General features: G+C 41.7%; 1 protein-coding gene across 1 annotated transcript in view; it reads right to left on the reverse strand.

The window, feature by feature from the left end:
- The window catches only part of OTOA (otoancorin), a 159,808-nt gene extending 136,501 nt beyond the window's left edge, over positions 1–23,307 (reverse strand). Inside the window, exons 1-5 of the mRNA XM_040356824.1 lie at positions 23,224–23,307; positions 16,286–16,314; positions 16,180–16,210; positions 7,534–7,561; positions 4,781–4,865 (exon numbers count right to left, since the gene is read on the reverse strand). Of these exons, the coding sequence (XP_040212758.1) occupies positions 4,781–4,865; positions 7,534–7,561; positions 16,180–16,201 (135 nt within the window). The 5' untranslated portion in view covers positions 16,202–16,210; positions 16,286–16,314; positions 23,224–23,307. The remainder of the gene's footprint in view (positions 1–4,780; positions 4,866–7,533; positions 7,562–16,179; positions 16,211–16,285; positions 16,315–23,223) is intronic.
- Between the last annotated feature and the right edge of the window lie 350 nt (positions 23,308–23,657).

The following is a 23,657-nucleotide window of genomic DNA, read 5'->3' on the forward strand; positions in this document are numbered from 1 at the left end:
TTATCCAAAAAAAGTGCGCTTGTAAGACCGCTGCGCAAATACGGTGTGACAAAAAGTATTGCAATGACTGCCATTTTATTCCCTAGGATGTCTGCTAAAAAAAATATATATAATGTTTGGGGGTTCTGATTAATTTTCTAGCCAAAAAATTGTGATTTTCACATGAAGGAGAGAAGTGCCAGAATTAACCCGGTGGGCAAGTGGTTAAAGTACTCATGGCTATAAAGAATAGAGTCATTGCTCATAAAAAAAAAAAAAAAAAAAAGGGGTCCCTCCAAATTAAATTACCAGGCCCTTCAGGTCTGGAATGGATATTAAGGGGAACCCCGCCGTAAAAACCCCCCCAAAAAATGGCGTGGGGTCCCCCCAAATATCCATACCAGACCCTTCAGGTCTGGTGTGGATTTTAAGGGGAACTCCACCCCAAATTGAAAAAAAAAATGGCGTGGAGTCCCCCTAAAAATCCACACCAGACCCTTATCCGAGCACGTTGACCTGGCCGGCCGCAGAAAAGAGGGGGGGACAGAGTGCGGCCCCCCCCCCTCTCCTGAACCGCACCAGGCCACATGCCCTCAACATGGGGAGGATGTCCCCATGTTGATGGGGACAAGGGTCTCATCCCCACAACCCTTGCCCGGTGGTTGTGGGGGTATGCGGGCGGGGGGCTTATCAGAATCTGGAAGACCCCTTTAACAAAGGGGACCCCCAGATCCTGGCCCTCCCCCTATGTGAAATGGTAATGGGGTACATTGTACCTCTACCATTTCACCCCAAAAAAAATGTCAAAGTGTTAAAAATGACAGTAGCCGGTTTTTGACAAATCTTTTAATAAAATCTTCTTTTCTTCTTTCCTTCGGGTTTCTTCCGCTGCTTCTTTCTTCTCGTTCACATCTTGCCCGACGTGTTCTTCTATCTTCTCCGTCCGTCCTTCAGCCTTCTGGTCCCGCATCTTGCCCGTTGTCTTGTCCTGTCTCCTCCTCGTCCGCATCTTGGGTCTTCTGCGGTGTTCTTCTCGTCCCGGACCCAGCGTTTGAATTTGATTTGGCCGCCGTTTTCCCGCTCCTGGGACCCGCCCCCCTCTGACGCCACAAGTAAACTCCTTAGAAGGTCATGTGCGTCAGAGGGGGGCGGGGTCACATGAGTGTGACACGGCGGGAACTTCTTCTCCGGGCGGCGCGATTGAAATTGAATTCCCCCGCTGTGTGACGCTCTGCGACCCCGCCCCCCTCTGACGCACATGACCTTCTAAGGAGTTTACTTGTGGCGTCAGAGGGGGGCGGGGTCACATGAGTGTGACACGGCGGGAACTTCTTCTCCGGGCGGCGCGATTGAAATTGAATTCCCCCGCTGTGTGACGCTCTGCGACCCCGCCCCCCTCTGACGCACATGACCTTCTAAGGAGTTTACTTGTGGCGTCAGAGGGGGGCGGGTCCCAGGAGCGGGAAAACGGCGGCCAAATCAAATTCAAACGCTGGGTCCGGGACGAGAAGAACACCGCAGAAGACCCAAGATGCGGACGAGGAGGAGACAGGACAAGACAACGGGCAAGATGCGGGACCAGAAGGCTGAAGGACGGACGGAGAAGATAGAAGAACACGTCGGGCAAGATGTGAACGAGAAGAAAGAAGCAGCGGAAGAAACCCGAAGGAAAGAAGAAAAGAAGATTTTATTAAAAGATTTGTCAAAAACCGGCTACTGTCATTTTTAACACTTTGACATTTTTTTTGGGGTGAAATGGTAGAGGTACAATGTACCCCATTACCATTTCACACAGGGGGGGGGTCAGGATCTGGGGGTCCCCTTTGTTAAAGGGGTCTTCCAGATTCTGATAAACCTCCCGCCCGCATACCCCCACAACCACCGGGCAAGGGTTGTGGGGATGAGACCCTTGTCCCCATCAACATGGGGACATCCTCCCCATGTTGAGGGCATGTGGCCTGGTGCGGTTCAGGAGAGAGGGGGGGCCGCACTCTGTCCCCCCCTCTTTTCTGCGGCCGGCCAGGTCAACGTGCTCGGATAAGGGTCTGGTGTGGATTTTTAGGGGGACTCCACGCCATTTTTTTTTTCAATTTGGGGTGGAGTTCCCCTTAAAATCCACACCAGACCTGAAGGGTCTGGAATGGATATTTGCCGGGAACCGCACGTCTTTTTTTTTTTGGTTTTTACGGCGGGGTTCCCCTTAATATCCATTCCAGACCTGAAGGGCCTGGTAATTTAATTTGGGGGAACCCCTACACATTTTCTTGTTTGTTTTATGAATGAATCCCTTTAGAATTGTCAGAGCCGACAATTCATTATAGCCGCGTGTGAATTTTTAAATGACTTTTTTCCTTCTGAATGTCACTTTGTGCAGGGGGAGTTCTAAGTGCGGGAAAAATGCGCTATTTCACATGCTGACATTACACCCCCCCTAGGTACGAAATTTAAAGGAATATTTCACTTTTATTGTTTCACTTTAAGAATTATTAATTTCACTGCTCCCGAAAAAACGGCCGTTTTAAAAAATAAAAAAAGCATTGATACATGTTCCCTGGGGCAGGACTGAGGTCCCCAAACACTTTTTAGGACAAAACTTGCAGATTAGCCTTTAAAATGAACACTTTTGATTTCTCCCATAGACTTCTATAGGGAGTTCGGCGCGGCTTTACATATTAGTTTCAATGCGCCGGCTGCTACGCTGGTTCATGCGCCCAATTAAGCCTCCACCCGGAGTACTAATTAAGGCATGAACCAGCGCAGCGCACAGAGCATAGTAAATCAGGCCCATTGTCTCATAAAATGATGGGAGCACGGCTAGAGGCCAGGATACTTTCTAATGGAGGACAGCCGATTACCTAGCACTTTTATCTTTCCCTTCTCTCTAATTGTTTTTGTGTGGGTTAATTTATTAAAATTTTTGGTAAATATACAGTGCCTTGCGAAATTATTCGGCCCCCTTGAACTTTGCGACCTTTTGCCACATTTCAGGCTTCAAACATAAAGATATAAAACTGTAATTTTTTTTGAAGAATCGACAACAAGAGGGACACAATCATGAAGTGGAACGAAATTTATTGGATATTTCAAACTTTTTTAACAAATAAAAAACTGAAAAATTGGGCGTGCAAAATTATTCAGCCCCTTTACTTTCAGTGCAGCAAACTCTCTCCAGAAGTTCAGTGAGGATCTCTGAATGATCCAATGTTGACCTAAATGACTAATGATGATAAATAGAATCCACCTGTGTGTAATCAAGTCTCCGTATAAATGCACCTGCACTGTGATAGTCTCAGAGGTCCGTTTAAAGCGCAGAGAGCATCATGAAGAACACGGAACACACCAGGCAGGTCCGAGATACTGTTGTGGAGAAGTTTAAAGCCGGATTTGGATACAAAAAGATTTCCCAAGCTTTAAACATCCCAAGGAGCACTGTGCAAGCGATAATATTGAAATGGAATGAGTATCAGACCACTGCAAATCTACAAAGACCTGGCCATCCCTCTAAACTTTCAGCTCATACAAGGAGAAGACTGATCAGAGATGCAGCCAAGAGGCCCATGATCACTCTGGATGAACTGCAGAGATCTACAGCTGAGGTGGGAGACTCTGTCCATAGGACAACAATCAGTCGTATACTGCACAAATCTGGCCTTTATGGAAGAGTGGCAAGAAGAAAGCCATTTCTTAAAGCTATCCATAAAAAATGTCGTTTAAAGTTTGCCACAAGCCACCTGGGAGACACACCAAACATGTGGAAGAAGGTGCTCTGGTCAGATGAAACCAAAATCAAACTTTTTGTCAACAATGCAAAACATTATGTTTGGCATAAAAGCAGCACCGCTCATCACCCTGAACACACCATCCCCACTGTGAAACATGGTGGTGGCAGCATCATGGTTTGGGGCTGCTTTTCTTCAGCAGGGACAGGGAAGATGGTTAAAATTGATGGGAAGATGGATGGAGCCAAATACAGGACCATTCTGGAAGAAAACCTGATGGAGTCTGCATAAGACCTGAGACTGGGATGGAGATTTGTCTTCCAACAAGACAATGATCCAAAACATAAAGCAAAATCTACAATGGAATGGTTCACAAATAAACATATCCAGGTGTTAGAATGGCCAAGTCAAAGTCCAGACCTGAATCCAATCGAGAATCTGTGGAAAGAACTGAAAACTGCTATTCACAAACGCTCTCCATCCAACCTCACTGAGCTTGAGCGGTTTTGCAAGGAGGAATGGGCAAAAATTTCAGTCTCTCGATGTGCAAAACTGATAGAGACATACCCCAAGCGACTTACAGCTGTAAACGCAGCAAAAGGTGGCGCTACAAAGTAATAACTTAAGGGGGCTGAATAATTTTGCACGCCCAATTTTTCAGTTTTTTATTTGTTAAAAAAGTTTGAAATATCCAATAAATTTCGTTCCACTTCATGATTGTGTCCCACTTGTTGTTGATTCTTCAAAAAAAAATACAGTTTTATATCTTTATGTTTGAAGCCTGAAATGTGGCAAAAGGTCGCAAAGTTCAAGGGGGCCGAATACTTTTGAAAGGCACTGTATATATAAAGTTTTATAAAGGTATATATATTTATAAATGGTTATTTATAAAAGTTATGTTTAATATTTACCTTTTGGTATTAAATAAAAGGGGCCTTTGTTGGCCATTTAATCCAGAAGGTGTTGCGTGGTTGATCTAAAGGGTTAAGAGGTGTTGGGGGGTTTTGTGGTGGTTTAGTAGCTAAGACACTAGTAGTACACCAGTCATGATCTTTAAAAGGTTGTTGGTAGTCTGGGGTTACCTGGAGGTCTCCAAGCTCTTGTAGATATTGTAAATACAAGTAAACTTTTATTTTGTCTTTCAGATCAGATGTCCATGTATTGGGGCTACAAAGAGAGAGCTAATATGAGCATTCTGTAATGTAAATGATTATACACATCATTTATACTTTATACATGTATTCCATTAGCACAAGGTAAAGCCTAACTCCAGTAAACCTGCCTGGCGGTATTCCCGAGTCTGACTCGGGGTTAGATTTTCATGCTGCGAGCGGTAACCCCGAGTCAGACTCGGGCTTGCCTCGCTAGATCCACAGGCACTGTTTACTTACCTTGTCCCTGGATCCAGCGATGCCACCGCGCTGTGTGAGCGAGCGGGACCTCGCTCGATTCACACAGCGTCCTCCTGTGCCGCCGATCTCCGTTCCCTGCGACGTTACGACGCACGGGGACGGAGAACGGCGCCAAATTCAAAAAAGTAAACAAACACATTACATACAGTATACTGTAATCTTATAGATTACAGTACTGTATGTAAATAAACACACCCCCCTTGTCCCTAGTGGTCTGCCCAGTGTCCTGCATGTTATTTTATATAATAAAAACGTTTCTTTCTCCCTGCAAACTGTAGATTGTCCATAGCAACCAAAAGTGTCCCTTTATGTCAAAAATAGTTTTAGATCAGCTAAAAAACAGCGATAATAAATTATAATTACTTGCAGAATTGTGCGATAGCGATTTGTGGGGAAATTCGTCATAGAAAAAAAAAAATAATGACAGCGACAATTCTGCAACTGAGCAAATTTCAGTGATTTTGATTTGATTACATTATTGAATAATTTTTATTATAATTATATTATTATTTGTTATAATTATTTATAATTATTTATTATATTATAATTTTGTTTTTAAAAAAATGTCATACCCGGGATGCCTATTAGAATCTTGTTTGGTCAGATTTAAGTGAGTTATTTCTAAAAATTACAGGCCTACAATATAAAACGCCAAATTTCCTTGCAAATAATTGTACCGCTTTCAGCATGTTTTTTCTGAAAGAATCATACCGCCAGGGAGGTTAAAACATTTTTTGAAGAGACTGAGGAGAGATGGGGAGAAAAAAAAAACTCTTGGAATTTTTAAATTTTCTAAATTCGGATGATTCGTCCTTACACTCTGTCTCTTTGACAGCGGTCAGATCGAGAAGGAAGTGATGGATAATCTCACCACTTCCTCTCTAGTTGACAGATGTCAGACAGAAGAGGGAGTGAAGAAAAATCCCCCAATAGATGAAAATAAAAACATTTTCTAATACAAAAAGGAAGGTTTAAAACTTCCATTGGGATCTTGCTCTCTCTTTTCTGTTGTGTTGGGATTTAACCACTTCAGCCCCGGAGGATTTAGCTGCCCAATGACCGGGCCTTTTTTTGCGATTCATCACTGCATCGTTTTACCTAACAATTGCATGACGTGCGACGTTGGACCCAAACAAAATTTTCCCACAAATAGAGCTTTATTTTGGTGGTATTTGATCATCTCTGTGTTTTTATTTTTTTGCGCTATTAACAAAAAAATTGCGAACATTTTTTTAAAAAAAGCAATATTTTTTTCCTTTTGCTATAATAAAACATTTTTCCTCAGTTTAGGCCGATGTGTATTCTTCTACATATTTTTGGTTAAAAAAATTGCAATAAGCGTTATTGGTTTGCGTAAAAGTTATAGGCCCGGATTCAGAAAGAAGTTACGACGGCGTATCTCCAGATACGCCATCGTAACTCGCGCTGTATGCGACGGTCAGAAGGCTGTCAATCAAATATGAACGCCCAGTCCCGCAGCCCATACCCGGAAGCCACGGAGAACATCTATCTCTAAATCGGTAAGTACTGCATTAATTTAAAAAAAAAACACCCGATTCTGCTTCCCCTAATTAGCCTCAATCTAATGTTAAAAATGGATTTTTTTTTGGGTGAACCTCCACTTTAAGTTGGGCTACTGGATACAAGACCAGTTTTTATCCAAGCCAGCTAAGATAGATATTACCGAATATAACTACAGGGACAATACTTTAGGAAGGATATTAGTATTTGTGGTCTACTTTTGTGTGCGGTACATTTCGTTGTCACCATGACGTTTGTGTCACAAGCAAACCTTTAGGGACCTATTTATGAAGCAGCGGATGTGACTTTCACCAAACATTCACTGATGTAAATCAATCGCTGTCATTTAAAACCCCTGCACCTGCAGGTAATGTACGATAAATATCAGATACTTTTTAAATACGCCCATTCTTATAGGTTGAAATGTGACATTGACTGAAGCTATTTAGAATTGAATTTTATGCTTTGAATTGGAAGTTATTTATTAAAAATAGAAACATTGCCTCCTTGTTTCAGTTCTTTAAATACATAAGTGGGAGAAGGATTACGATATAAAATTCATTAAAATAAAATAATTAATTTGCACGTTTGTATATATTCCTATACTCAGATCACTTTTTCACATCTTTGTTATTAGGTGTCTGTAGACTTTTTTGTAACTTTATAAATAGTGGTGTATATGATTATGTATAACACATATTTTTTTATTTTTTATTTCAGGTACTAGCGCCCTTCAATTTACACAGCGCTTTACATATATATTATACATTCACATGAGTCCCTACCCTCAAGGAGCTTACAGCCTAAGGTCCCTAACACACATTCATACATATACTAGGGCCAATTTAGATATATGCATACTAATATTTAAATTCGTTTTTTGTGTAAAAGAAAACAATTACCTTTGAAACTGCAGTATGTGAAGAAAGCCTGTAATAGAAATCAAGGATTTCAGTAACAAAATTGGTACTCTCGATACTACATAACTATCATGTCTAGAAGGATTCATGCACTAGGCAGCATAAAAAAATGCCAGAACTGCTGGCAGAAAAAAGAAAAAAAAAACACCCCCATGGAGCATATTTTAAACACGTTTAGGTGTAGTGTATTCAGGTGCATTTGTGTGTATAAGTGTTTTTCCCAAAAAACGACAAAATGCTTGATGCGTATTACGTTTAGGCTCCTCTCAAACACACATTTGTGATGTTTTGTTTTTTTCAGCTTGTAAACACCTCTACAAATATGCCTCTAAATGCCCAAATGTGCTTGCACACCTAGGCTAAAATAGTTGATTCAACAGGCATTTTTTATGCCCAGTGTACGAGGCCTAAATGTTTGCTGCCCAAGGACCCTTTCAGGATGACTTTTTTGTAACTGATATATATCCTTATGTGGATGATTTATACAGCAGTTGTATGCCCTTGGATTAGATACCTTGCCCTAAGGCCCCGTACACACGAATGGATAATCCGCTGAAAAGGGTCCGCCGGACCGTTTTCAGCGGGCATGTCCGCCCGGAGATTTCTGTCTGATGGTTGTACACACCATCAGACAGAAATCCGCGCGTAAACAATACACGGGGCGTGGCCGCGCCGTCACCGATGACGCGGCGACATGGGCGGCCTTGAAGTTCAAAGCTTCCACGCATACGTTGAATCAGTACGACGCATGCGAGGGATGGCGGTCGGTCGGACGTGTCCGGTGAGTCTGTACAGACGACCGAACACGTCCGACGGACAGGTTTCCAGCGGATAGATTTCTTAGAATGCTAAGAAATTTTGATCCGCTGGAAACTGGCCGATCCGCCGGACAATTGTCCGGTCGGGCCTACACACGACCGGATCTATCCGCTGAAACTGGTCCGTCGGACCAGTTTCAGCGGATCAATCCGGTCGTGTGTACGGGGCCTAAAAAGCAGATGCTGGAAATGTTTGGACTGTTTTTTTACCACACTTTTGTATGTGTCCTGGGTTACTTGATCACAAGCAGATCATTCCAAATAGGAAACACACAGAGGAGAAAGGGTGTCTTCAGTGCTGGCTGTTAACTCCCCTAAAGGATCGTCCATAATATGGGCTTTAGCCTGAAGTGGAGAGGCAGCCAGCATAAACAGAAAAAAACTGTTCTATTATTACATCTACAGCACACATGAAAACATGATTGGGTGATATGTGCACTTGGCCCCTAGAGGGATTCAAAAATGATTTTTCGTTGTAGTGATAATTCTTCTTTAGCACTGGAAGGTTTTACCCTCCTAATGACCAGAAATTTTTTTGGTATACGGCAGTGCATCACTTTAACTGACAATTGCACGGTCGTGCAACGCAGTACCCAAAAAAAACAAAATTGACGTCCTTTTTTTCCCATAAATAGAGCTTTCTTTTGGTGGTATTTGATCACCCCTGCGAACCAAAAAAGACCAACAATTTTGAAAAAAAAATGTCACTGCTATAATTCATATAAAAAATTAAAAATGTAATTATTTTTCATCAGTATATTTTTCTTCTACATATTTTTGGTAAAATAAAAAACGCAATAGTCGTATATTGATTAGTTTGCGCAAAAGTTATCGCGTCTACAAACTATGGCATATATTTAGGCACTTCTTTCTTTTATTTATTTTTTATTTTTACTGGTAATAATCGGCAATCTGCGATTTTTAGCGGGACTGCAGCGGCAGACAAATCTGACCCCAAATTACACTTTTTGGGGACCAGTGACATTATTACATTGATCAGTGCTAAAAAAAAATCACAGATCGATGTATTACACTGGCAGGGAAGAGGTTAACACTAGGGGCAATCAAGGGGTTAAGTTTGTTCCGTCAGGGTGTTCTAACTGTAGGGGGGATGGGCTTACTGAAACATGACAGAGATCCTTGTTCCCGATCACCGGGAACACAAGATCTCTGTCATGTCACTAGGCAAAACAGGAAAATGTTTTGTTTACATAGGCAGTTCCCCATTCTGCCTCTCTTCACCGCAATTGCAGGCCGCCAGTGGACATCGAGTACGTGGAACTCACGGGCACGCTCCTTCGGCACGCGCCCGATATCCTGGACTGACGTACAGGTACGTTAGTTTGTGCAGGAGAGCCGACCTGCCACAGTATATCTGCGTGAGCAGGTCGGCAAGTGGTTAAAGGGGCACTTTACTGCTGTGCTGACCACCAACATTAAGGGGCACTACACTACTGACCATTGCCAATAATGTAAGGGCCACCACACCACTTTCCACTGTTTTGCGTGGATGAAAAAATCTGTTAGGAAGAAATCTATTCAGGTATGGCAAGCTTTAAGGCCGTACACACAGTCTGATTTTTTGACAACAAACCTCTGACGGACCTGTTGTACGCTCCATCGGACAAACTTTTTCACTTTTTCATTGAACAAATGTTTGCTGTGAGAACAGACAAACTTTACGGCAACAAATGTCTTACTGCCGTGTGTATGCTGTAAACTTTGGGGGTCTTTAAGCTCCGCGAGACAAGTGCGTAAAACCGTGTCAGTAAAGCAAAGGGTCTTTATTGGTGACCAAACAAAACAAAATAAAGCTTTTCTTCAGCATCCAAAACGTCACAACAAAAGTCCTGCTTGTTTCCAGCATAAATTAGGAAAAAGTCTTTCTTCAGAAAAAACAACCAAAAGAAAGGCACATACGTTTTTAGTAAGAAGTCCTCCAGACCTTCCCTGCAGACACAGCTTCACTTCCAAACTACTCAAAAGTCCTCTCTGAGCAGCTAGCAGACTTCCATCTTGTCCTCACAGGTGCACTCTCCCAACTCACTCACTCCCTCCAGCATCACTTCCTGCTTTAATGGGTGGTTGTCTGTGAGATTTTAACCCCTTGTGCGCTGGCTTCCAGGGTTTAGGAGTGGAGGCTCCATCCCACCCAAATAACACTTTGGAGCCTCCAAAATTCCAGGCCCCCGGCTGTCGAGGCCACTCGGCTTGTCTTCGGAGCGTTCGCTCATGACTTCATTTATGTGTAACCCCAAGGTGCCAGACAGCCTCACACACCATATGTCCCATCCGTGGACATCTCGGAATCTGTTTCACTTTGGGACCCTAGTAGATCCCATTTCACGCAAATTACTGCCCTTCTCTAGCCTCCAGACCAAATTTAACCTCCCTAGGCAGGTTTTCTACAGCTATCTGCAAATTCGCCATTACGCCCTATCCATAGCACCTGACCTGCAATTCTCCCCCCCCAGTGCCCTTTGAGACTTTGATCCTGGCCGGATCGACCCAGAAAGGCCTTATCTCCGACATATACAAGATACTAAACACATACCGATCGGAAACCCAGGGTAAACACTCCTATATGACCCGATGGGAAAAAGCCCTTAATGAAGTAATTCCAATAGAGCAATGGCGGATAATATGGTCCCAGGCGGCGAAGAGTTCACTTTGTACACTGTACAAAGAGAACACATACAAAGTACTTCTCTTCTGGTATATGACCCCCGACGTACTACATGCCATATACCCCTCTAGCTCAGATCGCTGTTGGCGATGTCAAACGGATAGGGGCTCCCTCTTTCATATTTATTGGAGCTGTCCGGGGATCTCCCCCTACTGGACTGCAGTCCAACAACTTCTGGGCCGCCTCCTAGATACGCAGGTCCCCCTATGACCCAAATTCTTTTTGTTGGGCCTGTCACCCCTGAGGATATCCAAGCCATATAAAAAGCTGACGCGTCATGTTCTCACAGCTGCACGCTGCCTCATAGCCCTTAACTGGAAAAATCGTTCTCCCCCCACCCCTGAGGCTTTATACGCTAGAGTTAAAGACGTGGAGCTGATGGAGAGAATGACCGCCAGGATACAGGACAGGCTGGAAGCCCATGACGTTGTCTGGGGGCCATGGCGCCTCCGGGAGGACCCATTATAAACCAGGTGAACGAGCTGATCCGATGACACCTTTCCCTCCCCCCCCTTTTTTCTTTTTCCTTTTTCCCTCCTATCCCCCCCCTTTCCTTTTTCTCTTTCTTTTTTTTTTTCTCTCTTTCCCTCACCCCTTCCCTTTCTTTTTCTTCCTTTATTCCTTTCCTCTGTGAGCACCCTTGCGGCTCATTCCAGGTTTAATGTTTTGCAAAGTCCTAATGCAAGCTTCAGTCAGTTAACAAACTTGACTTTGGATATGTGCTTACTATTGCTTATTAGTGTACTGACAAACCATACTCTTTTTATTACCGGAAGGTCTGTGACGTATGCTGGTTTTTGTCCCTTTTGTACATCTTCCTTTTATGCTATATCCCATGCTTTTGTATGCTGTGAGCAACTATTTTCAATAAAAAAGTTATTTGAGACAAAATTCCAGGCCCCAAACTACTTTATTAAGATAGAGAAGACTGCGAGCCAGTCCTCTCTGAATTAGCGCCTGCCTGGAACTTTTCACCCACTTTTGGGTGACCCCCTGAACCTTCTACCTCTATTTAAATGGACCATAGTCCAAACAGTGGTGCCGTATAGCACCCGTCCAGGACCCACCCCCGGTGTCCTGTACAATGCATACCAAGTTCACGGACAATGCCCTTCGGAGCAAAATCCACAGAAAAGTCAGTTGGAAGTCCGATCGTGTGTATGAGGCTTTAGTCTGTTTGCTTTACAATTACGTTTTTGGAAGTCTAGAGGCCATGCTGCTAAAATGTTCCAAGACAGCAGAAACAAAAGTCTTTTGTATTTAAAGAGGAACTTCACCCTTATCATACCCGTACACCTGATCTGACTTTTTCACAACAAATGTCCGACGGACCTGTTTTAGCGGACAATCCAACCGTGTGTACGCTCCACCGGACAAACTTTTTCATCGGACAAATGTTCGCTGTGAGAAAAGACAATCTTTCCGGCAACAAATGTCCTACGTCGGCTAATCCGGTCTTGTGTACACAAGTCCATCGGACTGAAGTCCAAAGTACAAACACGAATGCTCAGAACCAATGCTAAAGATCAGACAACAATAGCAGAAGTTGCCCAAAGGGTGGCGGTAAAGAGCAGAAAAACCAGGTAGTACGTCTATTACGTCACTATGTTCGTGTCTGTTGGCTGAAAAAGAGCTGCCGTGTGTATGCATACCAAGTTCACGAACAAAAATCCACGGAAAAGTCTGATGGAAGTCCGATCATGTGTATGAGGCTTTAGAATCATTTAGCAATGACAAACAGATATGTGTTTATAGATAGATTTTTCCTAGGGGCAAATTAATCATTCTCTTTTTTCTTCCTGGATCTCTGCCTAGATATCCTCTCTGGACCATATGACAGGGACTTTCCAAGATGCAGCTGTGAGGCCCTGGTTAAAGCGCCAGTGCCTCACTCAACCAGTAAGTGGAAAAACAGTAATTGTAAGTAAAGATACTTACATTCATTAGGTAAACAATAAAACTTTGTTTAATAATATAAAGGAATTTCATATCAGCATGCAAAGCTGTATGAAAATGTCACTTTGTTGAAAAGGGGGGGGGGGAGTCCACTTTAAAGTGGATGTAAACCCTTAAATATACCCAGTGAAGTGACAATCCTTAGATGAAAAACAGAGCTGAAACAAATACTCCTACATAGGTTGTATCTGTTTATCTGCAGCTCTGTCTCCTTTCCAGCCTTTTAGAACACAAGGCGGGGATCTGATGTCACACACTGCACAGAATGGGCAGGGAGCTAAGTGTAATCTGAGAGCTGATTGGAAGGTCTTGATTAAGAGACCAGATCCTTGGAAATTGCTGCCATTTTCTTGGGTCATCACATGTGCTGAATAACAGGTTGGATGTAGTAGCGCTTGCCCAATATATAATAGAATAAATAAGGTGACAATCCAAAATAAATGAAAGTAAAAAACGTCAATCCACCACCGACTGTGGGTCTAAAAGTGTTCCACTCAAATTGATGTCCAAAGAATGACCACCCAACATTTAGAATTCAAATGTGGTAAGTCATGATGAGTGGTAAATAATAATTGGATAAAGAAAACACAATTATGCCAATGACAGCACAATGTAAATCATTAAGAACAGTGATCACAATAAAAATAGTGACATCCAAAAAAGTGCTTCAATCAAAAAAGTGCATAGTGCAACATAATGCAATACAAAATAGTCCACAAAATGATCCAAACAAGTAGCATGCATAAGTGAGCATGAACAAAAATAATTAAAAATATATATGTTGTGCCAATCAAACCAGAAAGACAAATAAATTTCTGGCAGTATAGTGTTAAAAAAAGTGTGTCCAGTGCACAATCCGTGCAGGAAAGAATATATAAATAATGTTCTATAAAAATATTTCAATCAATAAAATTGAATGAATAGGTGACAATCTATATATAAATTATAAAGTGCAAAAAGTGCTTCAATGAATCCATTAAAGAAAACTTGAGTGGTTGATGCTGAACGTGCAATCGTGCTTGAATACAATCCTTCAGGCTCCCCACAGTGTCTGGAGAATAGTGTGTTCCAGCCCCTTACCTCTGGAGGGCTTTACATAAAGCCTCTATGTTAATACTCCCAAATACGGCGGCTTGCTGCTCCACTCCCATATACCACGGCTCATGGGTTAAAGATGACTCTCAAATGACAAAAGGGAAGCCTCCATAGCATAAAATCAAACGATTTATTAGGTAAAACAAAGTAATATACACTCACAAACAGATGAGATGTAAACAGCGTGTCTGTCTTAGTGTCTCCGCTCTGCGGCCGCGAGCGGATGACGTCACCAGTAGCTCTCCACGTCCTCACGCGTATCGTGACTGACAAAACGTCACTTAATCATAGGATCCTATGATCCTACGTTTTTACCTGCACCAAACGTTACCTCACTATGGGAGTCCCCTCTCTCTCTCTCTTATAACCCACATCATCCATCTGGTTTCGAGGAGCATCTGTCCCAATTAAGGAAGGATCCATCAGATCAAGAGAGGAAACATCAGGGACCACCCATAGAAGGCTGCGAGTGACCTGTACATCAATGCCCATTTAGGAGGGCTGAGAGGTAAGAGTCCCGGGAGCTCAGCCAGGGATCTGGTTTATCTTCTATCGCACGGCCGTGCACTCACACCATAGAGCTGGTGCTCACCTTCATCCAGTGCATTCAGAATATCTGCCCTGACAGCTGATTTGTGTTTACTATTGGGATTGAACTTCCATTCCGTTTTTTTTGCACAATATTCTTTATATATTTTTGCACATTCGCCTTATGAGTATTATATATTTTGGACTCACTATTCACTATTTGAGTATATATATATTTATATTTGGACTCACTATTCTCTTTGCATTTAATACTATATGCTGATTATTTGTCAGCTCTTACATTTATCTTGTTTATGTGAGATCACTATTCCATTAGTGTGATATGTTGCGCAGAATCACCATTTATTTATATTCCTGTTTTATGTCATGTAAACATAATTAGGTTTTGCTGCACTATATATTTTTGGTGGATTCACTCATTTAGGATCCATTTTAGCGCAAAAGCACTTTTCACTTTATTAACATAGAGGCTTTATGTAAAGCCCTCCAGAGGTAAGGGGCTGGAACACACTATTCTCCAGACACTGTGGGGAGCCTGAAGGATTGTATTCAAGCACGATTGCACGTTCAGCATCAACCACTCAAGTTTTCTTTAATGGATTCATTGAAGCACTTTTTGCACTTTATAATTTATATATAGATTGTCACCTATTCATTCAATTTTATTGATTGAAATATTTTTATAGAACATTATTTATATATTCTTTCCTGCACGGATTGTGCACTGGACACACTTTTTTTAACACTATACTGCCAGAAATGTATTTGTCTTTCTGGTTTGATTGGCACAACATATATATTTTTAATTATTTTTGTTCATGCTCACTTATGCATGCTACTTGTTTGGATCATTTTGTGGACTATTTTGTATTGCATTATGTTGCACTATGCACTTTTTTGATTGAAGCACTTTTTTGGATGTCACTATTTTTATTGTGATCACTGTTCTTAATGATTTACATTGTGCTGTCATTGGCATAATTGTGTTTTCTTTATCCAATTATTATTTACCACTCATCATGACTTACCACATTTGAATTCTAAATGTTGGGTGGTCATTCTTTGGACATCAATTTGAGTGGAACACTTTTAGACCCACAGTCGGTGGTGGATTGACGTTTTTTACTTTCATTTATTTTGGATTGTCACCTTATTTATTCTATTATATATTGGGCAAGCGCTACTACATCCAACCTGTTATTCATTTACTCTGAATGCGTGAGCATTTTTAGTAGTGGCTGCTGCTTATTAACTGCTTTATATGTTATCTATCGTTATTTTAGTTTATTATTGCCTTGGCTAGGTTGATTTGCGCATTAGTCCCCCCCATTTTCATCACATGTGCTAATGACTCTACTTTTTAATCCTTACTTTTACTTTGTAATTCTTCTCTTTAAAATAAACTTTTAAACCCTTTACATGAGCAGAGGCTGTTGGTTTCCTTATCAATACAGATACATTTTAACCTAACATCAGTTTGAATTGTTCTTGCTAATGAATATGAACCAGGAAATATTAACTTACCAATCAAATATTTTCTGCTCATCAGTTCATCCTAGGAAAAAAGACAGTACATAAGGATACAACCTTTTCATTAAAATGAAGCAAAAATTAAAGGGGAAATACTGACCAGTCCTTGCAAAAGTTGAGGAGGCAAATCTGTCAAAAAGAAAAATATAACTATGTGTCAAACTCAATTTCATAAGCATTATGATTGTCCTCAAAAGGGCAGGTTTTGTCTGTAAGATTAGATGTCCAGCACATCCTCTCCCCTTACCATGGGCGTCCGCTCCATAGGGCAAGAGGGGTCATTTGCCCCCCCCCCTGGAATCGACAGGGAGAGCCAGGAGCAGGGCCGAATTGGCCCTGGGGCCGCTTTATGCGGCAACTGCAGCGATCCCCTCCTTCTGTCCTCCGGCGCTCGTATCGTATGTCATGGAGCTGGGTCTGTGTGCAAGGTCCCGCCCCCTAGTTTGGCTCGTCTGATAGTCTTCTAGTGTTCTGCCTATCACACGAGCCGAACTAGGGGGGCGGGACCTTGCACACAGACCCAGCTCCATGACATACGATACGAGCGCCGGGGGACAGAGGGAGGGGAGCGCCATTTTATATTGTTTACAAGCCTGTTCTTTGTTTGTTCCAACATCTGTTGCCACAGGTAACACTAGACTATTTTCTGATGTGTTTTTAGCAAGTCTGGAAACGCAGAGCAAACACAACACAGTTGTAGCCTACGGCATAGTTTCTAGTTGTCCCTTATTTAGAGTGCCTGTCCCTCTTCTGGAATCAAATCCATTTGTCCCTCATTCCAAAAGGTTCCTCTTTTAGACCTGAAATAAATATACTGTCAATATAGTGTAGTATTTCAGTCAAGGAAAATGGGTGCTGTGTAATGTAAAGATGTCCAAAGACCCAGGGTGCTGTGTAATGTAAAGGGGTCCAGTGATGCAGGGTGCTGTGTAATGTAACGGGGTCCAGTGATGCAGGGTGCTGTGTAATGTAAAGGGGGCCAGTGATGCAGGATGCTGTGTAATGTAAAGGGGTCCAGAGCTGCGGGGTGCTGTGTAATGTAAAGGGGTCCAGAGCTGTGAGGTGCTGTGTAATGTAAAGGGGTCCAGAGGAGCAGTTGTGGAGAGGTGGTACACAGTAGTGACAAAGAGATATTGAAAGATGCAGGGGGCACAGTGGGGTGTTTTTACATTTTAACGTGGGGGGGGGGCGCACTTTTAACCCTCGCTTGTGGTCGAAGAAAGGGTAAAATGCGACTTTGTATCGCTGCTGCCGAAGCCCCCCCCTGAAAAAATTTCAGCAGGCGCCCATGCCCCTTACATAAGATGTCAAGAGCCACCCCACCATCAGAAGTTGAGGCCCCCACCCTCCCTTACATCACAGTCTATCCCCCTTTTCTTATGCTGCTGCTGGGAAGAAGCTGGATGCATTGCTTGAAAGCAGAAAGTAAGGGTCTGGAGGAGGACCAGAAGAGGGTTGGAGCTCTCCTGCAGCTGCAGGAGATGTGCGAGGGCCACATGAAATGGCCTGGAGGGCCTTGACACCTGTGGTTTAGTCCTTCACTGAGCTTGGCCTATTCCATTCTGTTGCAAAAATCTACAAGCACAGTCAATTAAAACAAATTCCTACTGTAGGTCAGAAACTTTGTGAAACATTTTAAATGTATAAAGTGCACTTAAAACTGAAAAGAAAACCAACAGGCACAAGCAAAATGCGATCCATAATCCATATTACATATTTGTAGCCTATTTTCCATTTTTGTATTCATAGGATAACAATGGAACTGATGTCAATCAATTGCGTATGGTGCAATTGTAAAGCTTTACAGCATTCAGCATTTTTTTTATATTTTATCAAGAAAGGCTTTTCTCCATCAGGTTGGAATTTTTATTGAATATTCAAGGAGAACTGCATTCTCTTCATCAGGGCCAATTTAATACAAATCTGGTTTGAATTAAAGTGTATTTTTAGCCACAACTTTTTCAGTTTTGAAGAGACAAGGAAACTATTACAACCCCTCTCAAAAATATTCCAATTGCACACCTTCCTGGAGAGTGGCCAATGAGAAAAGAGGGTGCTGAAGTGATCACCAGCTGGGAACTGGAAAAGCAATCATATAAATATATTCGCCAGCACACCAAGGATCGTTTAAAACCTCCAAAAAGATTTAATGCATATAAACGATCACAAAAAACAGCAACGTTTCGAAATCGCACAGGACCTCTTCGTCAGGCAACCCCTGTCTGGTTTTAATGCTGTCCAATGGACGTATCCCCGTGGATGTATCCCAGTGCGCATGCTCAGAATCACGTCGGAACTACTCCCTAAGATAGGACGGATCACTGCCAACAACGTGAACGTAACCAAGCCCAGCCCTATTCACGTACTACGTAAACGACGTAAAATACGACGGCTGTGTTTCCTGGTCCATACCTTAGCATGAGTTGCGCCTCATATATGGGGAATAACTTTACGCCGGACGTACGACTTACGCAAACCGCGTATATTATGCGCCGGGCGCAAGTACGTTCGTGAATCGGCGTATCTCCCTCATTTGCATATGTGCATAGAAAATCAATGGGAGCGGCAAATGCGCCCAGCGTAAAAATGCGCCCACGATACGACGGCGTAGGCAAGTTACGTCGGTCGTAGGAAGCCTATTTTCAGGCGTATCTAGTTTTGTGGGCACGGCGCACAGATACGACGGCACATAGTTAGACTTACGCGGCGTATCTCGAGATACGTTGGCGTAAGTGCTTTGTGAATCCGGGCCTATATATATATATATATATATATATATATGTATATATATATACAGTATATATATATATATATATATATATATATATATATATATATATATATATATATATTTTTTTTTTAGCAGAGACCCTAGAGAGTAAAATGACAGTTGTTGCAATATTTTATATCACACTGTATTTGCGCAGCGGTCTTTTTTTGGGGGGAAAAATACAGCTCAATGAATAAAAAAAAAAAAACGAAACAGTAAAGTTAGCCCAATTTTTTTGGATAATGCAAAAGATGATGTTACACCGAGAATCGTGATCTTTATTCTAAGCAAAAAAAGCGTGACTCTCATTTTTTCCAGAATCGTGCATCTCTAGTGTGAGGTGATAAACTAATCTAATGCCGCGTACAGACGGTCGTTTTTTGTGATAGAAAAAAACGACGTTTTATGTGATGAAAAAAAACGAAGTTTTTTAAACTTCATTTTAAAAAACGACGTAGCATACACACCATCGTTTTTTCAAAATGCTTTAGCAAAGCGCGGTTACGTTCAGCACCTACGACGGCACTCTGTTCCATTCAAGCTCGCTTCATAACTTGCTTCTGAGCATGCGCGGGTTTAAAAACGTCGTTTTAAATGTCGTTTTGCCCACACACTATCATTTTAAATTACACAAAAAACAACGTTTTGAAAAACGACACAAAAAATTAAAGCATGTTCGAATTTTTTTTTTGTCGTTTTTCAGAAGACATAAAACAAAGTTTTCCCCACACACGGTCATTTTAAATTACGTTTTCAAAAATGTAGTTTTTTTTCATCACAAAAAACGACCGTGTGTACGCGGCTTTAGCGTTTTTCACCTTAAAGTAACTGGCGCCCATCTGTTTACACTCAACTATTGCCTAAGTAATCTATACCTAAGGTGAAATCTCAGCCCATCCTGTCTCAGGGGGTTACTACTATGCTTCCAGGGGTCAGAGGGTGCTACATACTGTATATGTACACATACACAAACATTTTATACTAATACATAAAGACAAAATAAAAATATTAGGAAAGAATGCTAAAAAATTACATTGCAATATATATATATATATATATATATATATATATATATACATACATACACACACACACATAATTTTCATGACCCACCACCAAAAAAAACAACCCAACATAAATTTTTACTCCTGATGTGCATGGGGAAACCACTCGCACATATTACTTGCTGCATGTACCCAAAGTAGGGCACAGAAACAATAGGTGTTTCAAGGGCTTCCTGAATATGTGGTCACTGTGATTCGCTGTCACAGTAATCATGTGATCGGGAGCACTTCTCCCTGGCTTTCGCCAGCTGTCAGTGACGGCACAGTCCCAGTGTTGGGGGAGCACAATTGAGCATGATCTGGAGACAAAACAACACATTTATGTGGCAATACTAAAAAAGGCCCACTTCCATACAATATGCATACAGCCAACGGAAAGTGGTTAATATTAATTATGTAATAATGTAATGCTGTGATGATAAATGTATATTTCTTAGTTAAGGGCTGTTTCCTGAAGGTGGGCTTAACCTTTTTGGGACCCCAGTCCCGGTTGTAAGGGGTAGAGGTTCTTTCCCACCCAAATATCGCTCCAAACCTCCAAATCTAGAGAGATATCTCTGTAAGTCAGTCCTCTACTCTCTGTAAGTCAGTCTCTCCTCTCTTGCGTGGGTGAGAACCCTTGAGTAAACCAACTGCACACAAATCATCCCCCTTAAAGGGCCCACAAATACAGTCAGGTCCATAAATATTGGGACATCAACACAATTCTAATATTTTTGGCTCTATACACCACCACAATGTATTTGAAATTAAACTAACAATATGTGCTTTAACTGCAGTCTTTCAACTTTAATTTGAGGGTATTTACATCCAAATCGGGTGAACGGTGTAGGAATTACAGTTGCAGTAGAGGCCTGGCAGAGCATCACCAGGGATGAAACCCAGCGTCTGGTGATGTCTATGCATTCCAGACTTCAGGCTGTAATTGACTGCAAAGGATTTGCAACCAAGTATTAAAAAATGAAAGTTTGATTTATGATTGTTAATCTGTCCTATTACTTTTGGTCCCTTAAAAAGTGGGAGGCACATATACAAACTGTTGTAATTCTTACACCGTTCACCTGATTTGGATGTAAATACCTTCAAATTAAAGCTGAAAGTCTGCAGTTAAAGCACATCATATTCGTTTAATTTCAAATCCATTGTGGTGGTGTATAGAGCCAAAAAGATTAGTATTGTGTCAATGTCCCAATATTTATGGACCTGACTGTATATGTAAAATACAGTGCACATCCAGGACCCATCCTTGGTGTTCTGTCCTGTGCAGTATATATAGAGAGGGTGAGAACTCGTACCATTAGAGACAACAACACATTTATGTGGCAATACTGAAAAAAGGCCCACTTCCATGCTACTGTATATGCATACAGCCAACGGAAAGTGGTTAATATCAATTATGTAATAATGTAATGCTGTAATGATAAATGTATATTTCTTTTTTTAAAATCGTGCTCATTAAAATTATTTATATAATTACTATGTTTTATATTTACAATTTGCGTGTATTGTAAAGGTCAGGCCCCGTACACACGACCGAGTTTCTCGGCAGAATTCAGACAGAAACTCGGTCGGAGCTGGATTCTGCCGAGAAACTCGGTCGTGTGTATACTTTTCAGCGAGGAAGCCGACGAGGAACTCGTCGGGCCGAAAAGAGAACATGTTCTCTTTTTCCTCGTTGTTCAATGAGGAAAGTCGGCCCGCCGAGCTCCTCGGCGGCTTCCACACTGAACTCGCCGAGGAACTCGATGTGTTTGGCACATCGAGTTCCTCGGACGTGTGTACGGGGCCTAAGAGGTATTAGCTACCATGATAGGAACCCTTGCAAAGCCAATGCTTTCAGAAGCAAAAGTAAATAGCTTAACTTTAGCAAAACAAGAAACAAAAGTCCACTTATCTTCAGCACAAAGTAAAAATAACAGTGTATTATTCACACAAGGATTTTACCCGCAGGAAGTCCAATCCAATTAGTTTTACGCATCTCCCTGCAGACATTCAGCATTCAAAACACTTGTCTGCTCACCAAAGTTCTTACTACTCTACACCTGCTCTAGGAGATTGCTGTCTTTAAGGGCTGTTTCCTGAAGGCAGGTATAACCCTTTCGAGACCCGAGTCCCGGTTGTGAAGGGTAGAGGTTCTTTTCCACCCAGATATCTCTCCAAACCTCCAAATCCAGAGAGATATCTCTGTAAGTCAGTCTCTCCTCCCTTGCGTGGGTGAAAACCCTTGAGTATACCAACTGCACACAAATTATCCCCCTTAAAAGGGACCACATATATATGTAAAATATAGCACACATCCAGGGCCCATCCTGGGTGTTCTATCCTGTACAGTATATACAGTATAGAGAAGGGGAGAACTAGTATCATTAGAGGAAAATAAAATATCCAGTTAATAACTTTGTTGTAGCCGGAAGTATAAATAAGAACTTTTTGAAAAAAAAAAAAATCATATCCCCCATGAATAAATGTGACTTGGCACTAGCAAAAAGAATATCACTGTGAAATGAGAAACCTACATAAAGGAATAGTATCTAAGGTCCTGCAGTTGACTTTCAGTTTTCTCTTAAACACATTAGGGAACTCTGATTTGCAAATATAATTTCTGGAAGCCAAAATATAGTGCTGCACTCCACCTTCCTTTCCTGTGTTTTATTATTAATAACTGAACCTACCCATGATCTGATAAACAGTAGCTTAAAAAATTCTAGCTTGGTCAGTTACTGGTAGAAGAGCACAGGAGAAGTTTCCTTGAGGATAGCACCAGCAGCTGTGAAACGACAAGGGAGATCATAGAATTTTTTCAGGGAAGCAGGAAAATCAAAGGTAAGTTTGCCATAGTGTGCAAATATACATTATTTCAAGTGCTCCCCCAACATTCTGCTCCCCTTTCTCTATCTTTGGGAGTAGTAGTTGTACACAGAGATAGGATAAGGTAAGTCACCTTCTAACTCTGCTCCTACAAGTCAATATTTAAATTAACATTGCACCCTATGGTTTTGGCACCCCAAGGTTCTTAAAACAAATTTGAAAATTGTATGCAAGCACCAGAGAATCCTGCTTGTCACTGAATGTGCAGCTTTATAAACAGCTTGCTATGGACAAAGTTAGGGAATTAAAGCTGAGTGCAGGCTGTTATGCCCCACAGGTGACCCGGCCCAGCAGAAATCAGATAGTAAAGATTCTGGCAGAATTTCTCTGGTGTACCTGGAATAAAGGAATTCTGGGCAGCTGCAGCACTTTGTTGACTGAGAAACGCCAACAGGAGACAAAGCTTCACTTTCACATTCATCCTAAAAAAAAAAAAAAAAAAAAGAGAGTGTAGTTGTGTAGTTGTAGGTGTAAAGAAAACACAATACTACTAGAAGTGTTTTTTCCTTGATTTAAAAAAAGAAATTAAATCAGCCACATAAACGTTAATGTTACAGGAATATATGAAGATGTTACAATACAATTTCTTTTATGAAGCTCATCATGCTTTACATGTTCTTTAGCAGTAACCTAGACAAGGCAGATTCCCTACATGCGACTAAACAAGAAAAAGAGGGACGCACCTCTGTATTATCTGAAGATTATATAGATACATTAGAGGTCATTTATGCATCATAATAGAGAAAATGCACGTATCAGCCTTGCATCAG

The sequence above is a fragment of the Rana temporaria genome, chromosome 6 (genome assembly GCF_905171775.1).
Source record: "Rana temporaria chromosome 6, aRanTem1.1, whole genome shotgun sequence".
Lineage (NCBI taxonomy): Eukaryota > Metazoa > Chordata > Amphibia > Anura > Ranidae > Rana > Rana temporaria.